The sequence below is a fragment of the Brachionichthys hirsutus genome, chromosome 11 (assembly GCF_040956055.1).
Source record: "Brachionichthys hirsutus isolate HB-005 chromosome 11, CSIRO-AGI_Bhir_v1, whole genome shotgun sequence".
NCBI lineage: Eukaryota > Metazoa > Chordata > Actinopteri > Lophiiformes > Brachionichthyidae > Brachionichthys > Brachionichthys hirsutus.
Window position 1 is genome coordinate 449,393 of NC_090907.1, and position 25,609 is coordinate 475,001.

The window sequence follows — 25,609 nt, forward strand, 5'->3', positions numbered from 1 at the left end:
TGTTTACCATATTTGGTCATTGTGGCGACCAGGTCCACGCCGTCATGTTCGTTTGTGCCAATAAAGTTCATTCAGAGAAAGAAAAACTCGCTGGAGGCCGAGGAGGGTTTGGGTTGACCTTTCAACCCCATGATGTCATAGCCTCCGCCCTACGGCAGGGTGTGTGTGTGTGTGTGTGTTGCTATCCTTTAGCTGCTAGCTGAAACATTCACACATCAGCAACAAAACATCACAGGAACAGAGAGAGAGAGAGAGAGAAAGGGTTAAACGAGTGATAAAAGCCATATGTCCTCCTCCTCCTCCTCTCTCTCCTCCCTCTCTCCCTCCTGCTCTCTCCCTCCCTCAACCCAACATGTGGACATGGTTTTTGTTTACAGATGTCCAGCTGCAGGGACCAATCAGAGAGGAGCTGTTTAGCGTTTAGCGTAGCGAAACGATCACACGTGACGCACGGCAGGTTGGTCACGCTAAGAACACGGAGCGCAGAGCAGGAGGTCCGATGATCGCACTCCGCTGACCTGGCGTCAGTTCAGACAACGCAACTATTTACTGGTTCTGCTTCGGACGCCAAACAGCTGCAGGTCACATGACGCAGCTACACATGCCCCCCCCCATCCCAACCAGGAGGACGATGATCTAAACCGGATCCATCCCGCTGGGAGACGGGGCGTGGCCACAGCACACACCCCCCGGACTGAACCCACACCCCAGCGTTGGGTCAGAACTCCAGAACTTCTCAGTGATGGCCTTTGGGTTCGTTTGTAGGGGTAGAAGATGGTAGAATATCCCACAATGCTTTGCAAATAAAAGATGACAACCGTTCCGGTAAAATATTATTATTGTTAACTATCTGCAAGAAATATCTGAAAATCTGAACGCCGCCACCTGCTGGTCAGGATGACTAACCAACCCACCACGGCGGTAGAGCCGAGGGCAGAGCCACAAGTTAGTGGGCGGAGCCACCCGTTGGATTTTTTTGGTCTCTCACAAACCTGCCACTCATTCATTGCTACACTAAGCTAACGCTTTCAGCTAAATCTTAGCATGCGAGTCCTAGCATGGTCAAAGTGGCGATGCTAGCACTGCTAATGTTTAACCTGGGGTTAGCCTGTTAGCATGCTAACATTTGATGGCATTCTACTCGATGCTGAGGTTTTTGTGATGCATGATTCGCAGTGGTGTTGTAAAAAGGTCACGCTAAAGCTGGCGGTTACAGGTGGGTGAAACGGGGCGGAGACTATTATACACATACAGTTTGACGCAGCCGTCCAGGTTCACGCAGTGAAATCAGCTCGTACTGGAGCCATGAAAGCATTGTTCTGAGCTACGAGGACTGAAGCTGAACTCACAGACTCTGAAGCCCGGGCCGTGGAAGGCGTCCCGCCTCCCTCCGCCCTCGCCGCCGCTGAACGCCGTGGTCACGTTGCCTCGCTCGCAGTAGTTGATGCATCGCCCCTGGCTGCAGTGCACCTTGCAGATGGTCGGCGTGAACATCACCTGGATACTTTCCCCTCCTCCTCCCCCTCCGGCCGCTTGCCCATCAGCTGGCAGAGGAGAGATGAAGACGGTGAAGACGGCGGACAGAAAACAGCAGAGGCGAGGCAGGAGCATTTCACTTTGTGTTGCAATCAGAGTTTGTGAACGCCTCGCATCGACCCGACTCCCAAACCTCTCTCTCTCTCTCTCTCTCTCTCTCTCTCTCTCTGTCTCCTGCAGCGGCACTAAAACCAGGAAAAAGGGAGGGAGGGAAGGAAGGAAGAAAAACGACAAGCGGGCGCTTCCTGCTCTCTCCACTCTGTTTTCTCCTAAACAACATGTATGTGATGAGGCGGGCGAGCGAGCAGCAGAAAGTTAGAGAGAGAGAGCAGTAGAGAGATAATTGAAAGCAGTGTGCAGAACTGGGCGGGGCTCCAAGCTAAATGTTTCGCAGGGATCCGGTCCATCGGGCCAGCGCCGACGTGTGTCGTCCGGGTGCATCAGGTACGACTGACGCTAACGACCGCTACTACTTTAGGAAGGTACGACACGTACATTTTTGTCTTGTGTTTCTATGGCAACACAAACAGAGGCAGAATGCGAAGCTAACAGCGTGACTGCCGCGGGGCTCGTTGTCCCTGGAGGACAGCAGGAATAGAGGCTGGTTGTTTCTGCGACTGTTTGTCTATGACCTCATGCGGACGTACGCGGTGACCTCACGTCGAGGTTTGGTTGTTTCTAAACACACCAGGAAGCATCGCTGGAAACAGCCGCTCATTCCCAGGAATCTGGGTAGTTCTGGTTGCTGCATCCGGATGCCAACACCGAAGCAGACCAGTTAAAGCCAGAGAACAAGGAAAGGAAACGTTAGCTTAACATGATAATACAGCATTTAGCTTTAGCAACACATGACTGACAAATTGACATGAAAGTTAGAACAGTCAGACAAAGTTCGAGACAAGAAGCCATTTAGCTAAGTCTCCAAACGGTAGCGACCCAAAACGTTAGCTGCATGTTAGCTGTATAAATGACGCTCAGAAACTGAGCAGGCGGTAAACACTTCCTGTGGGAGTTATATTACTTTACCCGTTAGCTTTAGCCTCTGTCTGCTAGCATCAGTATGGCCTCAGAACCGTTAACCTAAACCTCAGCGTGTTAGCATGATTAGGACCACCGACGCGTTAGCTTTAGCCGCCGTCAGGTCTGTTAGCAGAAGACAGACCATTGTCTGCTAGCCCATTAGCTTCAGGCCAAGTCTTTACTTGTGTCGGGTTCTTTTCTTTCCCTTCAGACGTTCCCAGGAACGCTTGATAATTCCTCCATCAACACTTCTGCCTGAAGCGTATCCTTCATTCCGTTATTCCGTTCATTTCCGAGCCAAACAATGGCAGGAACTGTTTCCCGGTCTAATCTCAGCGATGGAACTTTCACCTTATCTGAGGTTCACACAGTCGAATCGAGGAATTCCAGCTCCATTAAATCGCCGTCGTTTCTTCCAACAACACGGCGCTGACCGACGTGACCCGCTGCGTTAGCATTAGCATGTCCAAACACCAGACGAGTCACTCGATCACAGGAATGTGCCGTGCTAACATGACTTTCATGGCGAACATGGCCACCCATACTCTGGGGAAATGGGTTAGGGTCAAGACCCTCCATCTTGGAATCAATCCTCTCCTAATTTCCGAAGCTAGCTTGCTGCTAGCTTGCTGCTAGCATGTTGCATTGTGACGGCAGCTTCAGTTAGCCGTTTCTCGAGGCAGAAACCGTTTCCCAACCGGGGTGAACCGTCGCCCTTTAAACTTCATCGTGAATTAACCGCCAGGTAGCAAACCAGCGAGCACGTTAGCATGCTATTGTTACAGGTGATGCTTCACAGGTGTGATGTGGGCTGGACTCACCAGTGGGTGTGGTCAAGTAGACGGTGTACTGGCCATTCTGGGTGTGGAAAGTCTTCACGGAGGGGGGCGATGATGATGATGATGAAGGAGAGGGTTTAAAAGAGTTCTCAGGATGGAGTTTCTTTCTCTCCCTCTCCACATGCTTCATCAGCAGGGCAGCCATCTTGTCTCCTCTTCCTCCCTGCGACAGATTCTTCCTCAGCAGAATGGCCTGCGCCTCCTTCCGGCTGGCACAAACACACAACAGACACACAAACCGGATTCACATCCCACCCAGAACCAGAACCGACACCAAGAAACGCCGTTTTGAGTGGAAAAGAGTTTCGTGTTCAAACAGCACCGGAAAAAAGAAACTACATATCCCAGAATCCCCCCCACCCCACCCCACCCAGCTCCTTGTTGTCACGCTTCCCACGGTCTGTCTTGACCCTGGCTATGACCCCTGACCTCCACAACCTTTGACCTCTGACTCACGACTGCGTGGTCGTTGGTTTCACACGCCGACATAAAGCTTCACGCCTCCAGACGTCAATCAGGGGACATTCGTTTCCATGGTAACCTAATAAACCCGATGACAGCGTAATGGAGGAGTAAGCTTTGGAAACATTTATTAATCGTGTTCGTGCGTGTCCCCAGGTCAACGCCTCCACCTGCTGGCCTGAAAGAGAACTGCAGGAACCTCCTTGTGGGTTGAATCAGATGATCAGATATTGATTACCTCAGCCTCGTCTCCTCTTGCGCCTCCGTGTGCTCCTCCTCCCTCCTCTTCTCTCCTCCCAGACCGGGACCAGAGTCCGGATCAAGTCTGCGCTCTTTGTTGGGACCAGCATTGAACTCCAGAACCGAACCGTCCTCTGCTCTCCGTGCAGAATTCCGGGTTTCCACCGTCTGAGCGGGTCGGATGGAACCTCGGGACACGCGACCTTCTGGCCTTTCCTCCGTTCTGAATCCTGTGACCTCTGCTCCCTCCAGGGGACGTCCGGTCTGGCGCCGGTGGTTCTGGCTCTCCCCCGTGCGTCCCACATGAGGACTTCCTGGGGAGGCTTGGTTCTCCTCCTGCTTCAGAACGGTGCTGGAAACGCCTCCAGACTCACCAGGGTCCGGGCTCTCAGCGGGGAACGTGGACGCTTCTGGACGGCGCCTGGGGAGGGCGTGGTTCCGGGGTGGGACCCTGGTGGGACGGACGGAGGACAGCGGTCGTCCCAGCAGAGGAGTTGTCACTGCAGGCGCCTCACAGCGGTAACCGTGGAAACCAGGTCGACACAGACAGCGGCTCGACTGCCGGCACAACGCGTTGTTATGACAACGGGGAAGACACCTGGCTACAGCAGGAAAGGAGGAGACGAGGAGACCGGCTGACTCTCATTCTAACAAACAGAACTTTATAAGTGTAACAGACGCACATGTTGTCATAGCAACATGTCCGCTGGCGTGTTAGCAGACAGCTAAAGGCCGAGGACATTCGTTTGAGCGCTGCCTATCCATGCTAGCATGCTAAGTAAAAGGCAGGAGGTCAAAGGTGACCCAGCAGGCCGAGGACAATATGACCAAATAAAGCTTTGGTGGGTGCAGGGGGCGGGGCAAGGAGGATAACCTGCCTCCATTCATCAACTGGGCTGGGGGGGGGGGGGGGGGGGGGGTCAGATTAGTCTGATCTGAGCCCGTCTCATTAATGCTAATCAGAGAACGGGGACTGGTTGGGCGTGCTGCAGGTGCATCCGGCTGATTGGCTGTCAGGTGAGACTTTGACTGGTTTTACTTCCTGGTTCCGTCCGTCTGGACTCACGTTGGGTACACCGTCTGCTTTTAGGGGACGCCGTCCATCCGCCGCAGACACGAGGCCTGCAGACAGAGAGCAGGGCATCAACAACCAATCACGTTCTCCGACGGGTGAGACAGGAAGCGAACCAGGAAGTTCCGTTTATCGCCATCCTTCATTCGAACGTTCTACGACGAGCTGGAAACGTGTCCGGTTACCGTGGTTACGGTTCAGCATCAGGATGCATTCCTTTAAACCTCCTTTGTTGCTGCCGATCAGCTGGCGCTGTGTGTTCAGAGAAGGGGAGGGGCTTCCACCAGAACCAGAGCTGAACCCAGCAGAACCGGTTCCGGTTCTGCTGAAGGTCCAGTTATTTCAGCTACAAGTATTCCTCCATTGTCTGACCCCCCCCCCCCTGTTTCACCGAAGCGTCGCGGGATGAAATCCGGTATAAACCGGCACCGGTCGTTCCGTTAAGTTCACATTCTTCCTCACCCGTTCGTCGGTGCTCGCCTCTCCCCCGCCGGCCTGCCGGTGCTCCGCCTCCGCCACACCGCCTGCACGCCTCCCTCCTCCCGGGCGGAGGGGTGCTGGGCCGCGGCGTGAAGACTTAGAATCCAGCCGGTGCAAAGGAACCGGAGACAGAACCGCATGTTGGGGTGAAACGGGACCGAATAATACATTCATCTCTGATCTCTGGTTTATTCTGCTGCCAGCCAATAGCAGCCGAGAACAGCAGCTCTGCGGCTTCTATTGGCTGGAAGACAAAGCGAGTAGCCAATGAGGATCCTGGAAGCAGGAACGGAAGCAGGAAGCGGCTTGATGCTAACGTCAGAAACTCCGAACGGAGCCATGCTAACGATGAATCCAATGATCGTGGGTTCCCGGTTAAGATAACGGAACCGAACCCCCCACTGCTGTGAGTGGACCGGTTCGAGGACACAGCTAGCAGCTAGCTGCGTCACATTCTGGACCGTACGCGGCGTCTGGCTTCGTTAGCTAGCTAGCTAACACTCACTAGCTAGCTAGCTAACGCTGTAAGCTAAAAGCACAATGGATCTTTTTGACGATCTGCCGGAACCGAAACAGAAATCCGGTGAGTTAAACTTGAATTGATGCAGGAGTACCGAGAAGTAACGAGAAGTAACGCCAGCGCTCAACCATAGAGCAGAGGAATCGATCCATTTGTTGGGCTCTGATCTCGGATCGGTGATCCGGATCGAGGAGGAATGAATCCAGAAACCCGATTCAAAGTGGAGCGACTGTTTATGAATGGATGAACGAGACGTTCTGTTCATCCACCTGTTTCAGCAGATCAGCCACCAACCACCGAAGAAGAGGAGGAGGAGGAGGAGAAAACCCTAAAGCGGAAACGAGAGCAGCCCGAGGAGGAGGAGGAGCCGGAGAGGGAAGGGGAGGAGCCGGGGGACATCAAGAAAGTTCTAAAAGAAGGTTTTCAGCTCTTCCACACAATGTTTGTTTTCTTTCTTCCTCATTAGAGCAGATAGAAACGGGGTGCGGTGATGAAGACGAAGGGCTGACGTGTCTCTGGTCCAGGTGTCCCCGTGCTGAGAGGCTACGTGGCGGCGCGGCGCGGCGAGCGCGAGGAGATGCAGGACGCCCACGTGCTGCAGCCGGACCTGAGCGGCGCCCTGCCGTACGACGTCGGATCCAGGTGTCGTGTTTCCTACTTCGCCGTGTTCGACGGTCACGGAGGAGCGCGGGCGTCCCGGTTTGCAGCAGAACATCTGCACCGGAACCTGGCAGAGAAGTTCCCCGCCGGTGAGTCCTAAAGGGAGGTCCGTCACGGCGTGGAGGTCCGTCACGGCGTGGAGGTCCGTCCATCACGGCGTGGAGGTCCGTCCGTCACGGCGTGGAGGTCCGTCACGGCGTGGAGGTCCGTCCATCGCGGCGTGGAGGTCCATCGCGGCGTGGAGGTCCGTCCATCACGGCGTGGAGGTCCGTCCATCGCGGCGTGGAGGTCCGTCACGGCGTGGAGGTCCGTCACGGCGTGGAGGTCCGTCCATCGCGGCGTGGAGGTCCGTCCATCAAGGCGTGGAGGTCCGTCCATCAAGGCGTGGAGGTCCGTCCGTCGCGGCGTGGAGGTCCATCGCGGCGTGGAGGTCCGTCCATCACGGCGTGGAGGTCCGTCCATCGCGGCGTGGAGGTCCGTCCATCGCGGCGTGGAGGTCCGTCCATCGCGGCGTGGAGGTCCGTCACGGCGTGGAGGTCCGTCCATCGCGGCGTGGAGGTCCGTCCATCGCGGCGTGGAGGTCCGTCCGTCACGGCGTGGAGGTCCGTCCATCGCGGCGTGGAGGTCCGTCCATCGCGGCGTGGAGGTCCGTCCGTCACGGCGTGGAGGTCCGTCCATCGCGGCGTGGAGGTCCGTCCATCGCGGCGTGGAGGTCCGTCCATCGCGGCGTGGAGGTCCTCGCCATCCACGCTGCGGGACGCCGCTCAGGACACGGATCATCCAGCGTCTTCCTGTCCTCTTCTCTTCAGGGAAAACGGAGAACGTGGACGCGCTGATCAAGAAATGCCTGGTGGACACTTTCCGTCAGACGGATGAGGACTTCCTGAAGAAAGCGTCCAGCCAGTAAGTTCAGCTGCACAGCGGGGACGAGGACGAGGGGACAGGAAGTCCAACCCGCTGTCTCCTCTGGTGCGGAACAGGAAACCAGCGTGGAAGGACGGCTCCACGGCCACCTGCATGCTGGCGGTGGACGACGTGGTGTACGTGGCCAACCTGGGGGACAGCAGGGTAAAGACCGGACCTCCCAGAACCAGAACCAGAACCAGAACCACATCACAGCTGAAGTCGGACTATGCTCGTGTGCTCGCAGGCAGTGCTGTGTCGGATGCAGGCGGCTGGTCGGATGGGGGCGGCTGGTCGGATGCAGGCGGCTGGTCGGATGCAGGCGGCTGGTCGGATGAGGGCCGTGACTCTGGCGCTCAGCAACGAACACAACCCGACGATCTACAAGGAGAGGATGCGGATCCAGAAAGCCGGGGGAACCGTCAGGTGCGCAGGACGGTTTGAGCGTCGGGAGCCCGCCTCCTCAAGCGTCTGAGCTTGTGATTGGGCGGCGCTTGTCTTTGTCCTCTGTAGTGAGGTTTGTGTTTTTTAGGGACGGACGGGTCCTGGGGATCCTGGAGGTGTCCCGCTCTATCGGGGACGGTCAGTACAAACGATGTGGAGTCATCTCAACCCCCGACCTGAAGAGGTGTCAGCTCACAGCCAATGACAGGCAAGAACCGACCCGCTGGTTGGGCTAACGGCTAACGGCTAATACCGACACTGGGTTTAGCCATCAGGAGAATTAATCTTGTGTCGTGATATAAGATGCTAGTATGAAGCCAAAGGCTGGTTAGCTTAGCATAAACACAGGCAGCAAAGGGAAACTGCTAGCGGCTATGCGTCGTAGGCTGCTAGCGGCTAGGCGTCGTAGACTGCTAGCTGCTCTGTGTAGTAGACTGCTAGCGGCTCTGTGTTGTAGACTGCTAGCGGCTCTGTGTTGTAGACTGTTAGCGGCTCTGTGTGGTAGACTGCTAGCGGCTATGCGTCGTAGACTGCTAGCTGCTCTGTGTGGTAGACTGCTAGCGGCTCTGTGTGGTAGACTGCTAGCGGCTCTGTGTGGTAGACTGCTAGCGGCTCTGTGTTGTAGACTGCTAGCGGCTCTGTGTGGTAGACTGCTAGCGGCTCTGTGTGGTAGACTGCTAGCGGCTATGCGTCGTAGACTGCTAGCTGCTCTGTGTGGTAGACTGCTAGCGGCTCTGTGTGGTAGACTGCTAGCGGCTCTGTGTGGTAGACTGCTAGCGGCTCTGTGTTGTAGACTGTTAGCGGCTCTGTGTTGTAGACTGCTAGCGGCTCTGTGTGGTAGACTGTTAGCGGCTCTGTGTTGTAGACTGCTAGCGGCTCTGTGTGGTAGACTGCTAGCGGCTCTGTGTGGTAGACTGTTAGCGGCTCGGTGTGGTAGACTGCTAGCGGCTCTGTGTTGTAGACTGCTAGCGGCTCTGTGTTGTAGACTGCTAGCGGCTCTGTGTGGTAGACTGCTAGCGGCTCTGTGTTGTAGACTGTTAGCGGCTCTGTGTGGTAGACTGTTAGCGGCTCTGTGTTGTAGACTGTTAGCGGCTCTGTGTGGTAGACTGCTAGCGGCTCTGTGTGGTAGACTGCTAGCTGCTCTGTGTTGTAGACTGTTAGCGGCTCTGTGTGGTAGACTGTTAGCGGCTCTGTGTTGTAGACTGTTAGCGGCTCTGTGTTGTAGACTGTTAGCTGCTCTGTGTTGTAGACTGTTAGCGGCTCTGTGTTGTAGACTGTTAGCGACTCTGTGTGGTAGACTGCTAGCGGCTCTGTGTGGTAGACTGCTAGCGGCTCTGTGTGGTAGACTGCTAGCGGCTCTGTGTGGTAGACTGTTAGCGGCTCTGTGTGGTAGACTGCTAGCGACTCTGTGTGGTAGACTGCTAGCAGCTCTGTGTGGTAGACTGCTAGCGGCTCTGTGTGGTAGACTGCTAGCGACTCTGTGTGGTAGACTGTTAGCGGCTCTGTGTTGTAGACTGTTAGCGGCTCTGTGTTGTAGACTGTTAGCGACTCTGTGTGGTAGACTGCTAGCGGCTCTGTGTGGTAGACTGCTAGCGGCTCTGTGTGGTAGACTGCTAGCGGCTCTGTGTGGTAGACTGCTAGCGGCTCTGTGTGGTAGACTGCTAGCGACTCTGTGTGGTAGACTGCTAGCGGCTCTGTGTGGTAGACTGCTAGCGGCTCTGTGTGGTAGACTGCTAGCGGCTCTGTGTGGTAGACTGCTAGCGACTCTGTGTGGTAGACTGCTAGCGGCTCTGTGTGGTAGACTGCTAGCGGCTCTGCGTGGTAGACTGCTAGCGGCTCTGCGTGGTAGACTGCTAGCGGCTCTGCGTCGTAGGCTGCTAGCGGCTCTCCAGTTAGCTGCTTGTCTCCTCTTCCTCTGCAGGTTCATCATCCTGGCCTGTGACGGTTTGTTCAAAGTCTTCTCGGCTGATGAAGCGGTCAACTTTGTCCTCGGCGTTGTGCAGGTTTCTATTTGTTTATTGATCCTCGTTAGCCGATACCGTAGCGCCAGCTAGTCTTCCTGGGGTCCGGGATGACCTGCATCATGATATCACCAACTTGTTTTGTTTTATCCAATCATAGGCTACTTCACATTCTGAAGAGACCACCTGGTTTAGTTCTGAACCATCAGCGTATATTTGTGTACTTGCATTGTCAGACTGAATGAAGGAGGTCCGAGGCAGCTGCCTTGTGGCACGCCACACTGCTGTGATGGTCCTCGATCTGAATCCATCGCATCAAATGCTGCGATCCAGGACCGCTGCACCTGTCCTCCATCTATCCGTCTCCGTTAGCCTGTCCTCCATCTGCACCTGACACGCCCCCATGATGCTCCGCCTTTAGTCTGTGTTCCACGAGCTGTCGGGACCAGAATTAGAAATAGAACGGACCTGACGTTTAGTGCTGAAATCACATTAACTCATAACCCAAAGCATCATGGGAACTGTAGTTGACAGTCTTAGCTCTGAGGGCACTAACATCCTCCTGGTCTGCAGGAGGAGGAGCAGCGCTACGACGCGGCGTGCCAGCAGCTGGCGGGCGAGGCGGTGAGGCGGGGCTGCGCCGACAACGTCACCGTCATCCTGGTTTCGATTGGCTACTGAAGCTGCTGTGATTTAACGATTGATCGCCACGACTTCAGAGAAACGCTGAAAGCTGCTGGAGATGGTCTAGTCATTACCTCCACCAAGGAGGTTCTGGATCTGGTTCTGGTTCTGGTTCTCGCAACGTTTGATTGTTAGCAGGACCACAGGAAACCTGCTGGATGGATCTGGATCAATAAAACCTGGAGGTGGTCCTGGTCTGACTCGGATCCATTACATTCTGACAGCGATCCGGATTCCCGTCTGGATACTGAAACATCTGGATTCTCCCATTTACTCATAAAGGGGTCCGATCTGAAGTTCTGAACCAGCACGAAACGTCTTCTGGTTCTGATCCAGAATGAGGTCAGGAACAAATATTACATTTAAACATTAAAACCATTTATGGATTAAGAATCAGTTAAAAATGTTCATGTTGGTGTTTAAAGATACCAGAACCATCTAGAACCTTCTGGTGCTGATCCAGATCCAAGAACAATCTAGAACCTTCTGGTGCTGATCCAGATCACCATGTGGACCCAGGTGAGACAGAATCCACCGGAGGCTGATCCTGAGCTGATCGATGGCAGCCTGGAGGCTCGTCTCTGTTTAGTAATCAATAATCAGTTTGATCTCGGTGACCCTGCATGTGATTGGATGTTGGCAGAGAGCGTTCCCAAGGAGACTGAAGGTTCAGACCGGTCCAGAAGAACCCAGATCCAACAGCTGATAAACAGCACACGGGTAGAATGATGTCATACTGAGGTCATAATGAGGTCAAACTGAGGTCATACTGAGGTCATACTGCATCCTGGGAAGTGAACAACAAATAAAGACTCCTAAACAAGCTGTCAGTAAAATGAAAGCACGAAATAAGACTCCTGCAGGTGCGTCACGGCCCCGCCCCTCCGGCGTGAAACCCCAGGTGAGTCCTGCAGGTGCGTCACGGCCCCGCCCCTCCGGCGTGAAACCCCAGGTGAGTCCTGACTCCTGAGTCGCTCAGCATCTTTCCTACGTCGTTTATGGATGACGTCATACAAAACGCCCTGGTTGGGCAGAGGGAAGCATTGTGAATAAAGTTATTTTGTGCTCCGCGCGATGACGTCATCCCGCCTCTATATAATACATCACTATCTTTATGCTCACGTGGTTCTGATGGATCTTTTAAACGACCGTTATTGATCTGAACCATGATCGGTTTGTGTCGCGAGCTCCCCCTGGCGGCAGTGCGTCCTGTCGGCGGGGGGGGGGGGTCGGCTCCACAGCGCCCCCCTCCGGCCGACCCAAACTTTCTCCTGCTCTTGTTACTTCCTGTTTTGTTCGGAGGCTCCTCTGTCCTGTCCTGTCCTGTCCTGTCCTGTCTGTCCTCTGCTGTCCTGTGTCCGTCTCCGGGACACCACCGGGACACTCTGGACTCAGTGCCCGGGACACAGACCTCAGAGGCGGGTTGAGTTCACGCGAGGAGCCGGTGTCGGGCTGGTTCTGGTGATCCGGCTCCTAATGGAAACAACAAACGAAGCCGCTTCGGTGCTAATGCTAATTAAACTGCGCTAATTAGCCTGCTCTGCTAACAGGCTACTTTTGATCGCTACGTCATCGCTTCGGGTTTTCGAGCGTGTAAAGCTAAAGATGCTAATGTTGCTCGCTAGCCTCGGCTAGAGCTTGTTGAACCTTTTGAAACTGACTTTAAAACGAGCTAAAGCTAGCCTTCATTTAGCTAAAGTCAAACTGGATCTGGTTCCGTTTGGACTGCTGTACAGCTGGGTTATAATCCTAACTGGTCTAGAACCAGTTCAGCCCAGGCTGGGATTATCGGGGTCACATTTGTTAACTGGGTTTAGTAACTTTTAATGTGCGTCCAAAGCCGTAATGTGGTTTATTTATTTTGGGTTCGTTGGTGGTTCAGTCCAGTCGGGTCGTGTTCACCGGAATGGTTGATCTGTCCTCCTGAGGGACGTAGTCTGTCTGTCCTCCTGAGGGACGTACTCTGGTTTGTCTTGAGGGACGTACTCTGGTCTGTCCTCCTGAGGGACGTACTCTGTCTGTCCTCCTGAGGGACGTACTCTGGTCTGTCCTCCTGAGGGACGTACTCTGGTCTGTCCTCCTGAGGGACGTACTCTGTCTGTCCTCCTGGCTATGAAGCCCCTGATGCGGATCCAGATCTAGGTGGGTTTCCGTCCCACTTCCTGATGGCAGAAGTCCACCAGACTCCCCCGTCTCTGTGCTGCTGCCGGAGACCCGTCCCTGCGTCTCTCGCCCGTTGTGGCGGGGACTCTAGCCAGCCCTCGGCAGTTCCTGGTCCCGGGTCCTCGCGGTGCCCCCTGGTGGACGTGGCCTCGGCGTCTAACTTCCGCAGCTTCCAGCTGAGACATTTCCACCTGGACCTGCGACTGAACTTTGCTGTGAAGGAGATGACGGGCTGGTTGGTTCTGGATCTGGTTCCGGCCAAACCGGGGGTCCAAACGCTGATCCTGGACTCTCACCCCTCCCTCCTCATCCAGTCCATCGACTGCAAGGTCCCCGAGGACGGACAGGAGGAGCTCGTGTCCCTCACGTACCGGGTCGACCCGTTCACAGACTACGGGTCCTCGCTGAACATCAGCCTGCCGGCGGCGGCGCGACCGGGCCGGCTGGTCCAGATCAGCGTCCGCTACAGCACCACCGACGGCCCGGCGGTAAGCGGAGCGGCGCCGGGGACGGGGACGGGGCGGGGACGGCCGGTCCTGCTTGGCTTCACGCTGGGTTTGTGTCTGTCCAGATCTGGTGGCTGGACTCGGAGCTCACCTGTGGACAGACCCGCCCCCTGGTCTTCACGCAGGGACACTCGGTCTGCAACCGCTCCTTCTTCCCCTGCTTCGACACGCCGGCGGTGAAGAGCACGTACAGCGCCACCATCAGGGTGAGGATGGCATCACGCGCAAACGCGCCATGTATGATGCAATAACATTTGAGTTTGTGTCTGGAGGCTCCGCCCTGCGCCACGCCCCTTCACACAAGCTACGCTAGGTGTGCTGTCTTAAAGTAGATAGCTGATTCTCAATTTGTTTTTGAAAACAGTGTCAGAGTGAGCGCTCTGTCGACCTGTCTTTGACGTTCCTTCGTTTTTCATGCTAGCAGCTAGCGGCTAGCAGCTAGCCTGTCTCAAGCAGTGATTTCAAGCTGTTGCTAATATTTGTCTGAGTACAACGTGCACATAAACATCAGTAACGAATGTATACTGATCGATTTTATTTCCTCTAATATTTCAGTTTTAAAAGTAAATAAATATAAAAATATTTATCCAAAAGTCAAGACTCGAATAAAGTCAGGAAAAGCAAGCTCCGTGTGGTCATTTGAAAACTTTGGAATGTTAGCTAGTTGCCTAGCAACGCGACGGAACGCGCAGCATTCTCGCGATGTCCCGATCACGAGCTTCCGGACTCGATCGGAGTCGGCCGTTAGCTCCCGATCAGGACTCGGGTATCTATGGATCGTTTTATCAGATCTGGAGTTACGCTACAGAGTGAGACCTCTCTACCCCAACAGAAACGGCAGCGCCAGCAGCATGACGTCACTTCCTGTGACGCTGTTGGCTGAATGCTGCTAAACAGGAAGTAGCTTGAAGCTAGTCGCGCGAGAACATCTGCGCTGTGGAATATTCTGAAGTGGACGAGAACAACCTGCCGATGAGCTGCTGTTCAGTTTAAATATTCGCATTTAGTATTTCCTGTTGTACTAGTACAAGTTCAAAGTAAACAAAGTACTTTATTTATTACTGGGATGTTCAAGCTACGCCACAGAAATTCTGTTTAAGAGTTAAATGTTGAAATAAGATGATAAAATAAAATAAGGGACATCCTGGGTCCGTCTTTAGTTTTTTATGTGTTATAGAAGTATCGGATCAGGATACTCCATACTTTACGTACGTACATACTTTTGGAAAGTTGTCGAAAACTACACTTGTATAGTAGGTATATCACGATTAACCGATCCAATAATCTGAAATCCGATGTACTCTAAAGTTTATCCCTAAAATCGTGTATCGATACTCTGGGTCCTCTTCCTCCTCCTCTTCCTCCTCAGTTGGACTGTTCTCCGTAGTGAAGAAGTTCTAAACGACGTTTGTCTTTTACCCGTTTTGGTTTACGGGTTTATTTTTTTAGAAGCGCGTCACGTGACCGAGACGAGTGGGAAGAAATCTGCTCGTTGTCCAAACCTCTCCTCTTCCTCTTCCTCTTCCTCTTCCCCTTCCTCTTCCTCTTCCTCTGCAGGTTCCGGACGGCGTGACCGTCCTGATGAGCGCCTCCCGGAGCCTGTACTCCCAGCGGGACCGGGTTTTCCAGTTCTCCATGGACTTCCCCGTCCCATCCTACCTGGTGGCGTTGGTGGCCGGCGACCTGCAGCACGTCGACCTCGGCCCGCGGTTCGGCCCGGTTCTGACACGCCCCTTTAGCGTTAGCCTGCTAAGCTAACGCTAGGCGTGAGTCGCTCGCTGTTTGTTTCTGTGCACCAGGAGCCGGGTGTGGGCGGAGCCATGTCTGTTGCCGTGTGCGGTGAGGAAGCTCGGGGGCAGCGTGGAGCGCTGGCTGGGCGTGGCCGAGGAGCTGTTCGGGTCCTACCTGTGGGGCAGGTGAGCTAAAAGCCCGTCGGGTCCGACAAGCAGAACACTCGCCGACGATTGGCCTCGCCTTCAGGTGCGACGTCGTCTTCCTCCCCCCCTCCTTCCCCATCGTTGCCATGGAGAACCCCTGCCTCACCTTCATCATCGCCTCCATCCTGGAGAGCCGCGACTTCCTGCTGGTCGACGTCATCCACGAGATCGCCCACGGCTGGTTCGGGAACGCCGTCACCAACGCCAGCTGGGAGGAGATGTGGCTGAGCGAAGGCCTGGCGACCTACGCTCAGCGCCGGATCACCACGGAGGCGTACGGTACGCGCCGCTACTGCAGTACTACCACGAGTACCACCGACGGGAATACGCCGCTACTGCAGTACTACCACGAGTACCACCGACGGGAACGCCACAGCGTTTGTGTGCTTCTCCACCTCCGGATCGTTGTGCTGCGTGAAACGGGCTAACTTCCCCCTCATCCTCGTCTTCAGGCGACGCCTTCACCTGCCTGGAGACGGCCGTCCGATTGGACGCCCTCCACAGACAGCTGCGTCTCCTCGGAGACAACAGTCCGATGAGCAAGCTGCAGGTCAAGTTCGAGCCAGGTAAGCAGGCGCACGCACGCACACACACACGCACACACACACGCACACACACACACACGCACACGCAGGTGTGTTTATCTGACGCCCCTCCCCTCCCCAGGTGTGAACCCCAGCTGCCTGATGAATCTGTTCACCTACGAGAAAGGTTTTTGTTTCGTGTCGTACCTGAGCCAGCTCTGTGGAGACGTCAGACGCTTCGACTGTTTCCTCAGGGTCAGAACACGCACACACACACGCATGCACGCACACACACACACGCATACACACACACGCACACACACACGCACACACGCACACACACACACGCACACACACGCACGCACACACACACGCACACACGCACACGCACACGCACACCTACACACACGCACGCACACACACGCACACACACACACGCACGCACACGCACACACACACGCACACACGCACACGCACACACGCACACGCACGCACACACACGCACGCACACACACACGCACACACACACGCACACACACACGCACGCACACACACGCACGCACACACACGCACGCACACACACACACGCACACACACACACGCACGCACGCACACACACACACACGCACACACACACACATACACACGCACACACACACGCATGCACGCACACACACGCACGCACACACACACACGCACACACACACACACGCACACACACACACATACACACGCATGCACGCACGCACGCACACACACACACGTTTCCTCTCTTCCCAGGATTTCATCTCGGAGTTTCGCTTCCGGAGCGTCGTGGCTCAGGACCTCATCGACTACTTCCTGCGTTACTTCCCGGAGCTGATGGACGCGTCCGTCTCCCAGAGGGAGGGTGAGGAGGGGGGGGGGGGGGGGATAGAACGTTCAAGCGTTCAGAATGCAGTGACATCACTTCCTGTGTGTCAGGGCTGGAGTTTGAGCGCTGGCTGAGCGGGTGTGGTCCTCCTCTGTGTGAGCCGGACCTGTCAGCAGGGGGCGCTCTGACCCGGCCGGTCCAGGATCTGTGTGACCTGTGGCGGCGCGGCGGCACCCCTGACCCCCACGCGGTGGCGACCTTTGACCTCTCAGCCTGGAGCACTCTTCAGATCGTCTTGTTCCTTGACCGCATGCTTGACCTGCCTCCCCTGCCACACGGTACACGCAGTACTCCCAGTACTACTACTGACACTACTCGTGTAGTAGTAGTACTAATGACAATCCTAACTGATATTCATGCTAATATTCATGCTGGTACTCGTAATACTCACTGGATAAATAAATACATCCGGAGCCGTTAGCTTGATAGCTTCGTAGCGGCGATGTCATCGTGTAGCGTTCTTCCTGTTTAAAACTTTACATCAGAATGTTTCGCCGGGCTTCAGTGGGGCGCCCCCTGGGGGGCCGCGGTGGGGGGGGCATTGTAGAGACTTCACTGTGTCTGATTAAAGGAAAACTAGTTCATGCTGAATTCAAATCCAGGTGTCAGGTTACAGGTGACATCACCAGGTGTTGAGTTGTTCATCATTTGCTGTTAGTCATGATTCACTTATAACAATGTTATAGACGAATGATGCTGTTTAATGTTGCTGGCTGTGTGTGTGTGTGTGTGTGGGGGGGGGGGGGGGGGTCATCATCCTGGAGGGGGCGTAACAGGAAATAAATGAGAAGCACTAAAACGCCGGGCTCGGCTCTCGTAGCGTGGTGCTAGCGTGGTGCTAACGTGGTGCTAACGTCGTGCTAGCGTCGTGCTAACCCGGGCGCTCGGCTGGCTCACCTGCTCATGCTCCGCCTGTGTGGTCGTTGCTCTCCAGGTGTGATGGCCGCTCTCTCCGGTTGTTATTCCTCTTTGTTTGATGGTCTGAATGCTGAAGTTCAGATCCGCTGGCTGCAGATGGTGGCGAGGAACGGTTTCTACCCGGAGCTGCCCCGGATCCGGGCCTTCCTGCACAAGCATGTGAGTAGCGCTAACGCGTAGCCTCATCGTGGGTCAGCACCGACCGGAGCTCCTTCCTGTCTGCAGACGTCCAGGATGTACACCGTACCGCTGTATGATGACCTGGTTGCCGGGGCGATGAAACATGTTGCCGTGGAGATTTTCGACCAGACTCAGCGCCGCCTGCATCCCAACCTCAGACGGACGTTGACCCAGATCCTGTCCCAGACCAGCGCTGCTCCGACCAATCAGAACGGCCCAGCTCCACCCGTCACCACGGCAACCACTGGGACAACCGCCGCCATCGCCCTGCGGAATGTGAACGTCTCTGCGTGAAGTCACACCCGGACAGGGCGGTGGCGTAAGCTGTTGTCATGACAACAGACGCCGTGACAGGAAGCTCATTCCATATTCGCCATCGTGGGACAGGCTGAAGCTGATTGGCCGGCGCCCGTCCAGTTTTTTATCTGATAACTTGAAACATGGTTGGAGACCTGTGTCGTCTGATCTCACTCAGCCACACCTCCGGGGGCGTGGCCGGACGGACTGCTGCTGATCGACTCCGCGTTCACCTTCAGCACCAAGCGCTCCACCTGGACGTCGCCGTGGAAACCAACGCACCAGCAGACTTCACCGAGTGGCCTTCGTGCAGCGACCGACGCTTCCCGCGGTCCCTGAACGCCACTGGGGAAGAGGAAACGGGAAGACGACGGAAACTTCTGTTCTCATTTTAACACATTTGTTTCCGGTTCAAATGATCCCTCGATTAATTTCAAATTGGAAAAATAAATCTATATTTGCAACTTGTCCTGATGTTTCCCGCTGTCCGTGAACGCATCTTCTCAGGCCGAGTTCAGGCTCCCGAAGAAGCGTCGGAGACGACGTCGCTGTTTAGAGGACGTGATGTAAACAGACCACGAGGCCTAATGAGGATCAATGAAACGTAATTAAATACGTAACGGATTCTGATCGCGGGACGAGAGGCGGGGCCGCGCTGAAGGGATCCGACGGAAGCGACGTCGGTCACACCGAGCAGCTTCCGGAGGAGACTGGAGAGCCGCGGGACGCCTGTCTCTGCCCCCCCATGCGGGACAGCATGGCAGAGGAGACCCGGGTCATCTACCGCCTGGAGGACCAGGAGACCCCCCCACCTAATCCGGATTAACGTGCCCCCCACCTAATCCGGATTAACGTGCCCCCCACCTGATCCGGATTAACGTGCCCGCGCAGCGCGTCACCCTGACGGACTTCAAACAGGTGCGGAATAAAGCCGACGTGAATGACCATCCATCATCCATCCGTCATCCATCCATCCATCATCCATCCAGCATCCAACCATCATCCATCCATCCATCCGTCATCCTTCCATCCATCCATCCATCATTCAACCATTATCCAGCATCCATCCATCATCCATCCATCATCCAACCATCATCCAGCATCCATCCATCATCCATCCATCATCCATTCATCATCCATCCATCCATCCATCATCCATCCATCATCCAACCATCATCCAGCATCCATCCATCATCCGTCATCCATCCATCCATCCATCTGTCATCCATCCGTCATCCAGCATCCATCCATCATCCATCCATCATCCGTCATCCATCCATCCATCCATCCGTCATCCATCCAGCATCCATCCATCATCCAACCATCAACCAGCATCCATCCATCCATCCATCCATCATCCATCCATCCATCCGTCATCCTTCCATCCATCATCCGGTATCTTCCTGACCTTTCAGCTGATCATTGATCAGGAAACGCAGTTCAATCCTCACATTTACAAATTAATCATCGATTTAAGGTCAAAGGTCAATCAGGACTAATGGAGTCACGTCCGTCATCAGTGCTGCTGCTGTGATTGGTCAGAACGAGCTGCCTTCACCCCCACCCAGGAGAGAGAGAGGCGGAGCTAGTGACCCAGGCGAGAAGAACAAAGCTCCGCCAACCGCCCTGCTAGCTCCTCCTCTGATTGGCTGCTGTGGCTGCAGGTGTCTCTCTGAATGGCCACGCCCACCAACCAGCTGAGCAGAAAGGGGCGGAGCCAACAGGTGGAGCGCATCGACCCAACAGAGCAGCCAATTAGAGGTGACGAGTGAGGAAGACTCCGGAGGGAGGTTTGACTGATAGAATGTTGCACTGCTCCTTTAAATGCAGGAGACGCTGTGATTGGTCAGTGAAACGAGAACACTCACCTGCCCTCAGGTCATCCTGTTCTGCTCCAGTAAACCTGTTGAGACGCCTGCTCTGATTGGCTGCTGCTGGTCACCTGACCAGTGCAGCGCGTCCTGCATTGTCCGTCCTCCGTCCTCCGTCCGTCCATCGAATCGTCTTTACGGTCACTCAGGATTGTTGATTTAACATTTTGGTTTCTAATATTTAATTTTCTGGATTTTTCTGGATTGATTATTTTTTCCACTTTTTGATTGTTGGATTTGCTTTTGTTGGATATCGTTTTCTGAGGTTTGTTTTTCCCCACATTTGATGATTCTTGTTAGATTTATAATATCGAGATATCGTTTTCAATTCTTTGATATTTTCACCATAATATTTTGGAAATTCAGTTTGTTTAAGATTAATTTTAGGTTTTTTAAGATTTTTATCATCTCTCATCAGGTTTTAGTTTTAATAATAGATCTGACATCTGTATTCATGAAACATAAAATGAAACCAGATGTTTCTTTTTCTTTCTTGCACCAGATTCAGCCAATCAGGAGAGAGCAGCTCGGAAACACGAAGCTCAGCGGATGGAGAAGGTAAAAGTAACGGTTCAGCCTCTGGGGGCGCCGCAGTAACGGTTCAGCCTCTGGGGGCGCCGCAGTAACGGTTCAGCCTCTGAGAACGCCGCAGTAACGGTTCAGCCTCTGGGGGCGCCGCAGGGTCTTTGATCATGTTATCTAATAAGTGAAACAGCTTCTTCTCTCTGAACCTGTCTCTCTGGACCTGTCTGTCTGGACCTGTCTGTCTGGACCTGTCTGTCTGGACCTGTCTGTCCTGTGTCTCAGTCTGTGTCTTCCAGCAGCGTCACTGACTCCACCATGTCACTGAACGTCGTCACGGTAACGCTGAACATGGGTGAGTACCACAGAAGAACTGCCGTCACTTCCTGCTCAGACTGAAGGGGGAGGAGCTAACTTGACTTGTCTGTCTGTCTGTCTGACTGTCTGACTGTCTGTCTGTCTCTCTGTCTGCCTCTCTGTCTGTCTGTCTCTGTCTGCCTGCCTGTCTCTGTCTGCCTGTCTGTCTCTGTCTGCCTGTCTGTCTCTCTGTCTCTCTGTCTGTCTCTCAGAGCGGTCTCCCTTCCTGGGCATCAGCATCGTTGGACAAAGTGACGACGGAGGAGACGGAGGGATTTATATCGGCTCCATCATGAAGGGAGGCGCGGTGGCAGCGGACGGACGTATCGAGCCGGGGGACATGTTGCTACAGGTACTGCAGTACTAAAGTACTAATACCACCTCCTGGGTATCTTTACGGAGTATAACTACTAACAGTAGTATTTGTGTGTGTGTCAGGTGAACAACATCAACTTTGAGAACATGAGTAACGATGACGCTGTCCGAGTCCTGAGGGACGTCGTCCACAAACCGGGGTGAGACCTCTGGTACTACTGATACTAGTACCTAGTACTGATACTACTGCTCCTCCTCCACCAGTGGACTATCTCAACCGGTGGGGACAATGTCCCCGTCAGTCCACTGTCCCCGCTGTGTCCTCGTCGGTGTGTGTTCAGTGAAACTGAACATTAAATACTAGCTCTACATTTTCTGTGTACATGTACAAGTCTGCTGTGAGTTTGTTGCCTTAACTCCTTCTGCGAATACAAGATACACTGCAGTAATACATGATACCCTGCAGTAATACATGATACACTGCAGTAATACATGGTGCACTGCAGTAATACATGATGCACTGCAGTAATACATGATGCACTGCAGTAATACATGGTGCACTGCAGTAATACATGATGCACTGCAGTAATACATGATACACTGCAGTAATACATGATGCACTGCAGTAATACATGATACACTGCAGTAATACATGATGCACTGCAGTAATACATGATGCACTGCAGTAATACATGATACACTGCAGTAATACATGATGCACTGCAGTAATACATGATACACTGCAGTAATACATGATGCACTGCAGTAATACATGATGCACTGCAGTAATACATGATACACTGCAGTAATACATGATGCACTGCAGTAATACATGATACACTGCAGTAATACATGATGCACTGCAGTAATACATGACACACTGCAGTAATACATGATGCACTGCAGTAATACATGACACACTGCAGTAATACGTGATACACTGCAGTAATACATGATACCCTGCAGTAATACATGACACACTGCAGTAATACATGATACACTGCAGTAATACATGGCGTGTAGCAGTAATACATGGCGTGTAGCAGTAATACATGGCGTGTAGCAGTAATACATGGCGTGTAGCAGTAATACATGACACACTGCAGTAATACATGACGTGTAGCAGTAATACATGACGTGTAGCAGTAATACATGGCGTGTAGCAGTAATACATGGCGTGTAGCAGTAATACATGACGTGTAGCAGTAATACATGGCGTGTAGCAGTAATACATGGCGTGTAGCAGTAATACATGGCGTGTAGCAGTAATACATGGCGTGTAGCAGTAATACATGGCGTGTAGCAGTAATACATGGCGTGTAGCAGTAATACATGGCGTGTAGCAGTAATACATGGCGTGTAGCAGTAATACATGGCGTGTAGCAGTAATACATGACACACTGCAGTAATACATGACGTGTAGCAGTAATACATGACGTGTAGCAGTAATACATGGCGTGTAGCAGTAATACATGGCGTGTAGCAGTAATACATGACGTGTAGCAGTAATACATGGCGTGTAGCAGTAATACATGGCGTGTAGCAGTAATACATGGCGTGTAGCAGTAATACATGGCGTGTAGCAGTAATACATGGCGTGTAGCAGTAATACATGGCGTGTAGCAGTAATACATGGCGTGTAGCAGTAATACATGGCGTGTAGCAGTAATACATGGCGTGTAGCAGTAATACATGGCGTGTAGCAGTAATACATGGCGTGTAGCAGTAATACATGGCGTGTAGCAGTAATACATGGCGTGTAGCAGTAATACATGGCGTGTAGCAGTAATACATGGCGTGTAGCAGTAATACATGGCGTGTAGCAGTAATACATGGCGTGTAGCAGTAATACATGGCGTGTAGCAGTAATACATGGCGTGTAGCAGTAATACATGGCGTGTAGCAGTAATACATGGCGTGTAGCAGTAATACATGGCGTGTAGCAGTAATCCTACTAACACGTTCCTGTCCGCCTGCAGCCCGGTGACATTAACGGCGGCGAAGTGCTGGGATCCGAACCCGCGAAGCTGCTTCACGCTGCCGAGGAGTGAGTCGACAACGCAGCAGGAGTCGGGTTCTACGCTCGCCGCTTCAGCGGGTCTCACACGAGGGAACGCATTTCCGTTGTTGTTCAGCCAAATACACGCGATCGCTAACGTTAGCTAGCATAGCTAGCATAGCCAAATGTCATTTATAGCAACAGAAAATCCCAACATTCAGCGAGCACATCAAAAGTTAGCTAATTCCAGCGAGAATGTTAGCGCAGAACAAAACGTCAACAGCAAAGTAGCAAAAACCTGAAGGTGCGTAAGCCCCTCCCCTTCCTGCGTCAGAGTTCTGCCATCCAGGTTCTTCTGAACGGCACCGAAGTGACCTTCTGTAGCATCATGCTAATTAAAGCTAGGTTTAGGGTTAGCTAGATAACGCAGATGTTTAGCGTCTGAAACCTGAGGATGACCACGGCAGTACATGAACTGTGTACTAGTTAGATACTATGATATTAGACGTTTCTTCTTCTCTGGATCAGCCACGCTGGATGCTGCGGTAGCGTAGCGCTGCCCCCTGCTGGCTGTCATTAGCCAACCTTTACTGGGCTCATCTTCATCACTTTCTTCATCCCTCAAGGCGAGCCGGTCCGTCCGATCGACCCCGCCGCCTGGGTGTCGCACACCGCCGCCATGACGGGGAGTCTCCTCCCACACTACGGTAAGACCCGCCTCCTTCCCGCCGTCTGAGCTTCCGCTCACTCCAGGGATTCGATCTGTTCTTCAGCCGTCCACGAAGAAAACCATCTCAGCGTCCACGGCGACATGAATGCTGTCGCCAAGGCGATGGCCGGCGGCGAGTCGGGCCTGGAGGTCCGGGACCGGATGTGGCTGAAGGTCACGATCCCCAGCGCCGTCATCGGTGAGAAGAGTTCGGTTTTCCGGGTCGTCTGGTTGAGTCCCGTAACCAGCGGCCGGCTTTGGTCCGTTCAGGGTCGGACGTGGTGGACTGGCTCCACCGGAACGTCGAGGGACTCGCCGACCGGCGGGAAGCTCGGAAGTACGCCGGGAAGCTGCTGAAGGCCGGCTTCATCCGGCACACGGTGAACAAGGCGACCTTCTCCGAGCAGTGCTACTACGGGTTCGGAGGCCTGTGTGCAGGTGAGCCGCCTGCTGTACGCCGCGCGACCTTTAACCTCCAGGTGTCCGAATCAGCCAACCCAGCGCACCTGTCAGAGGTCGCAGTACCGAGGGGCGGCCAGCAGGCGGAGGAAGAGTCGCTGAAATCAGAAAAATCACAGATAGACTCCGCGGCAGGTCCACAACCCGGTACCGGACCGGTGGGGACACGCAGGGTCCAGAACCTGGTACTGGACCGGTGGGGACACGCAGGGTCCAGAACCTGGTACTGGACCGGTGGGGACACGCAGGGTCCAGAACCTGGTACCGGGCCACGCAGGGTCCACAACCCGGTACCGGACCGGTGGGGACACGCAGGGTCCAGAACCTGGTACCGGACCGGTGGGGACATGCAGGGTCCAGAACCCGGTACCGGGCCATGCAGGGTCCAGAACCCAGTACCGGACCGGTGGGGACACGCAGGGTCCAGAACCTGGTACCGGGCCACGCAGGGTCCAGGACCCGGTACCGGACCGGTTGGGGGCCGCTGGTTCTTTCTGATCCAATTTATTCCTGATTTGTCTCAGATCTGGGGTCATGATGGGGGGTGGGACCAGACTGTGACCTGCTGGCTCCTCCCCCAGCCTCCCCCTGCCTGTACCCCGCCCCTCACCACACGCCAGGAGGAGGAGGAAGTCCTCACAGTGACGATGACAGAGGTGCAGTGGGTAGCGTAGTCTCCACAGCGAGAAGGTTCTGGGTTTGATTCCTTCCTGTGGAGTTTCTACGTTCTCGCCGTGTCGATGATGACCTCACACATGCGTCCACAGGAAGTAGCGGGTTCGACTGTGGTGGAGGCCAGAAGGGAGAAGGAGGAAGAGGAGGGAGCCAATCAGAGCCAGCGAAACAGGAAGTTGGGTTTACACCTGACAGACAGGTGGGCTCCTTCTCTGGTCTAAGTGGCAACACAGACTCCAAGGGCCTCCTCCAGGTGGCGCCTCCTGCTGGAGCCTCCCACCAGCCCTTCTGCCTTGCCGTGGGAAACCCTGGAGATTTCTTCGTGGACGTCATGTGACCTACTGATGATGATGACGATGAGCTGGAAGAACTTCCTGTTTGAGTCCACTGATGAAGACTCGAACATCATTTTTTGTGCTGAACTACTGAGTTCAACATTCAGG

At 54.1% G+C, this 25,609-nt stretch overlaps 4 protein-coding genes across 5 annotated transcripts in view; 3 read left to right on the forward strand and 1 right to left on the reverse strand.

Annotated features, from left to right (window-relative positions):
- LOC137901631 (latent-transforming growth factor beta-binding protein 4-like) overlaps positions 1-5,789 on the reverse strand; it is a 20,683-nt gene extending 14,894 nt beyond the window's left edge. Inside the window, exons 1-6 of the mRNA XM_068745675.1 lie at positions 5,650-5,789; positions 5,122-5,219; positions 4,730-4,732; positions 4,096-4,699; positions 3,378-3,604; positions 1,350-1,544 (exon numbers count right to left, since the gene is read on the reverse strand). Of these exons, the coding sequence (XP_068601776.1) occupies positions 1,350-1,544; positions 3,378-3,604; positions 4,096-4,699; positions 4,730-4,732; positions 5,122-5,219; positions 5,650-5,789 (1,267 nt within the window). The remainder of the gene's footprint in view (positions 1-1,349; positions 1,545-3,377; positions 3,605-4,095; positions 4,700-4,729; positions 4,733-5,121; positions 5,220-5,649) is intronic.
- Positions 5,790-5,949: 160 nt separating this feature from the next.
- ilkap (integrin-linked kinase-associated serine/threonine phosphatase) lies at positions 5,950-11,662 on the forward strand. 2 transcript variants are annotated; one of them, XM_068745361.1, is made up of 9 exons: positions 5,950-6,232; positions 6,448-6,588; positions 6,694-6,918; positions 7,639-7,732; positions 7,810-7,897; positions 7,980-8,158; positions 8,265-8,384; positions 10,098-10,179; positions 10,711-11,662. In XM_068745361.1, exons 1-9 carry the CDS (start codon positions 6,190-6,192, stop codon positions 10,816-10,818), a joined length of 1,080 nt encoding a protein of 359 aa, XP_068601462.1. In that variant the 5' UTR covers positions 5,950-6,189; the 3' UTR covers positions 10,819-11,662. The 2 variants fall into 2 exon arrangements, with proteins under 2 accessions (XP_068601462.1, XP_068601463.1); XM_068745362.1 differs by lacking the exon at positions 5,950-6,232 and having other exon boundaries at positions 6,542-6,610.
- A 956-nt stretch (positions 11,663-12,618) lies between these two features.
- On the forward strand, positions 12,619-18,798 carry rnpepl1 (arginyl aminopeptidase like 1). Its single transcript, XM_068745353.1, has 11 exons — positions 12,619-13,472; positions 13,556-13,696; positions 15,048-15,199; positions 15,290-15,406; positions 15,471-15,706; positions 15,880-15,993; positions 16,094-16,206; positions 16,732-16,840; positions 16,915-17,142; positions 17,799-17,941; positions 18,008-18,798. The coding sequence occupies exons 1-11, from the start codon at positions 12,987-12,989 to the stop codon at positions 18,254-18,256; spliced, it is 2,088 nt and encodes a 695-aa protein (XP_068601454.1). The 5' UTR covers positions 12,619-12,986; the 3' UTR covers positions 18,257-18,798.
- A 218-nt stretch (positions 18,799-19,016) lies between these two features.
- Positions 19,017-25,603, forward strand: LOC137901632 (segment polarity protein dishevelled homolog DVL-3-like). The gene is given in 14 exon segments (XM_068745677.1): positions 19,017-19,062; positions 19,116-19,220; positions 19,737-19,856; positions 19,924-19,992; positions 19,995-20,049; positions 20,607-20,688; positions 20,938-21,007; positions 21,222-21,361; positions 21,448-21,524; positions 23,304-23,371; positions 23,950-24,030; positions 24,097-24,231; positions 24,303-24,470; positions 25,259-25,603. Coding segments are annotated over 14 exon segments (1,461 nt in total). The 3' UTR covers positions 25,504-25,603.
- The last annotated feature ends 6 nt before the right edge of the window (positions 25,604-25,609 follow it).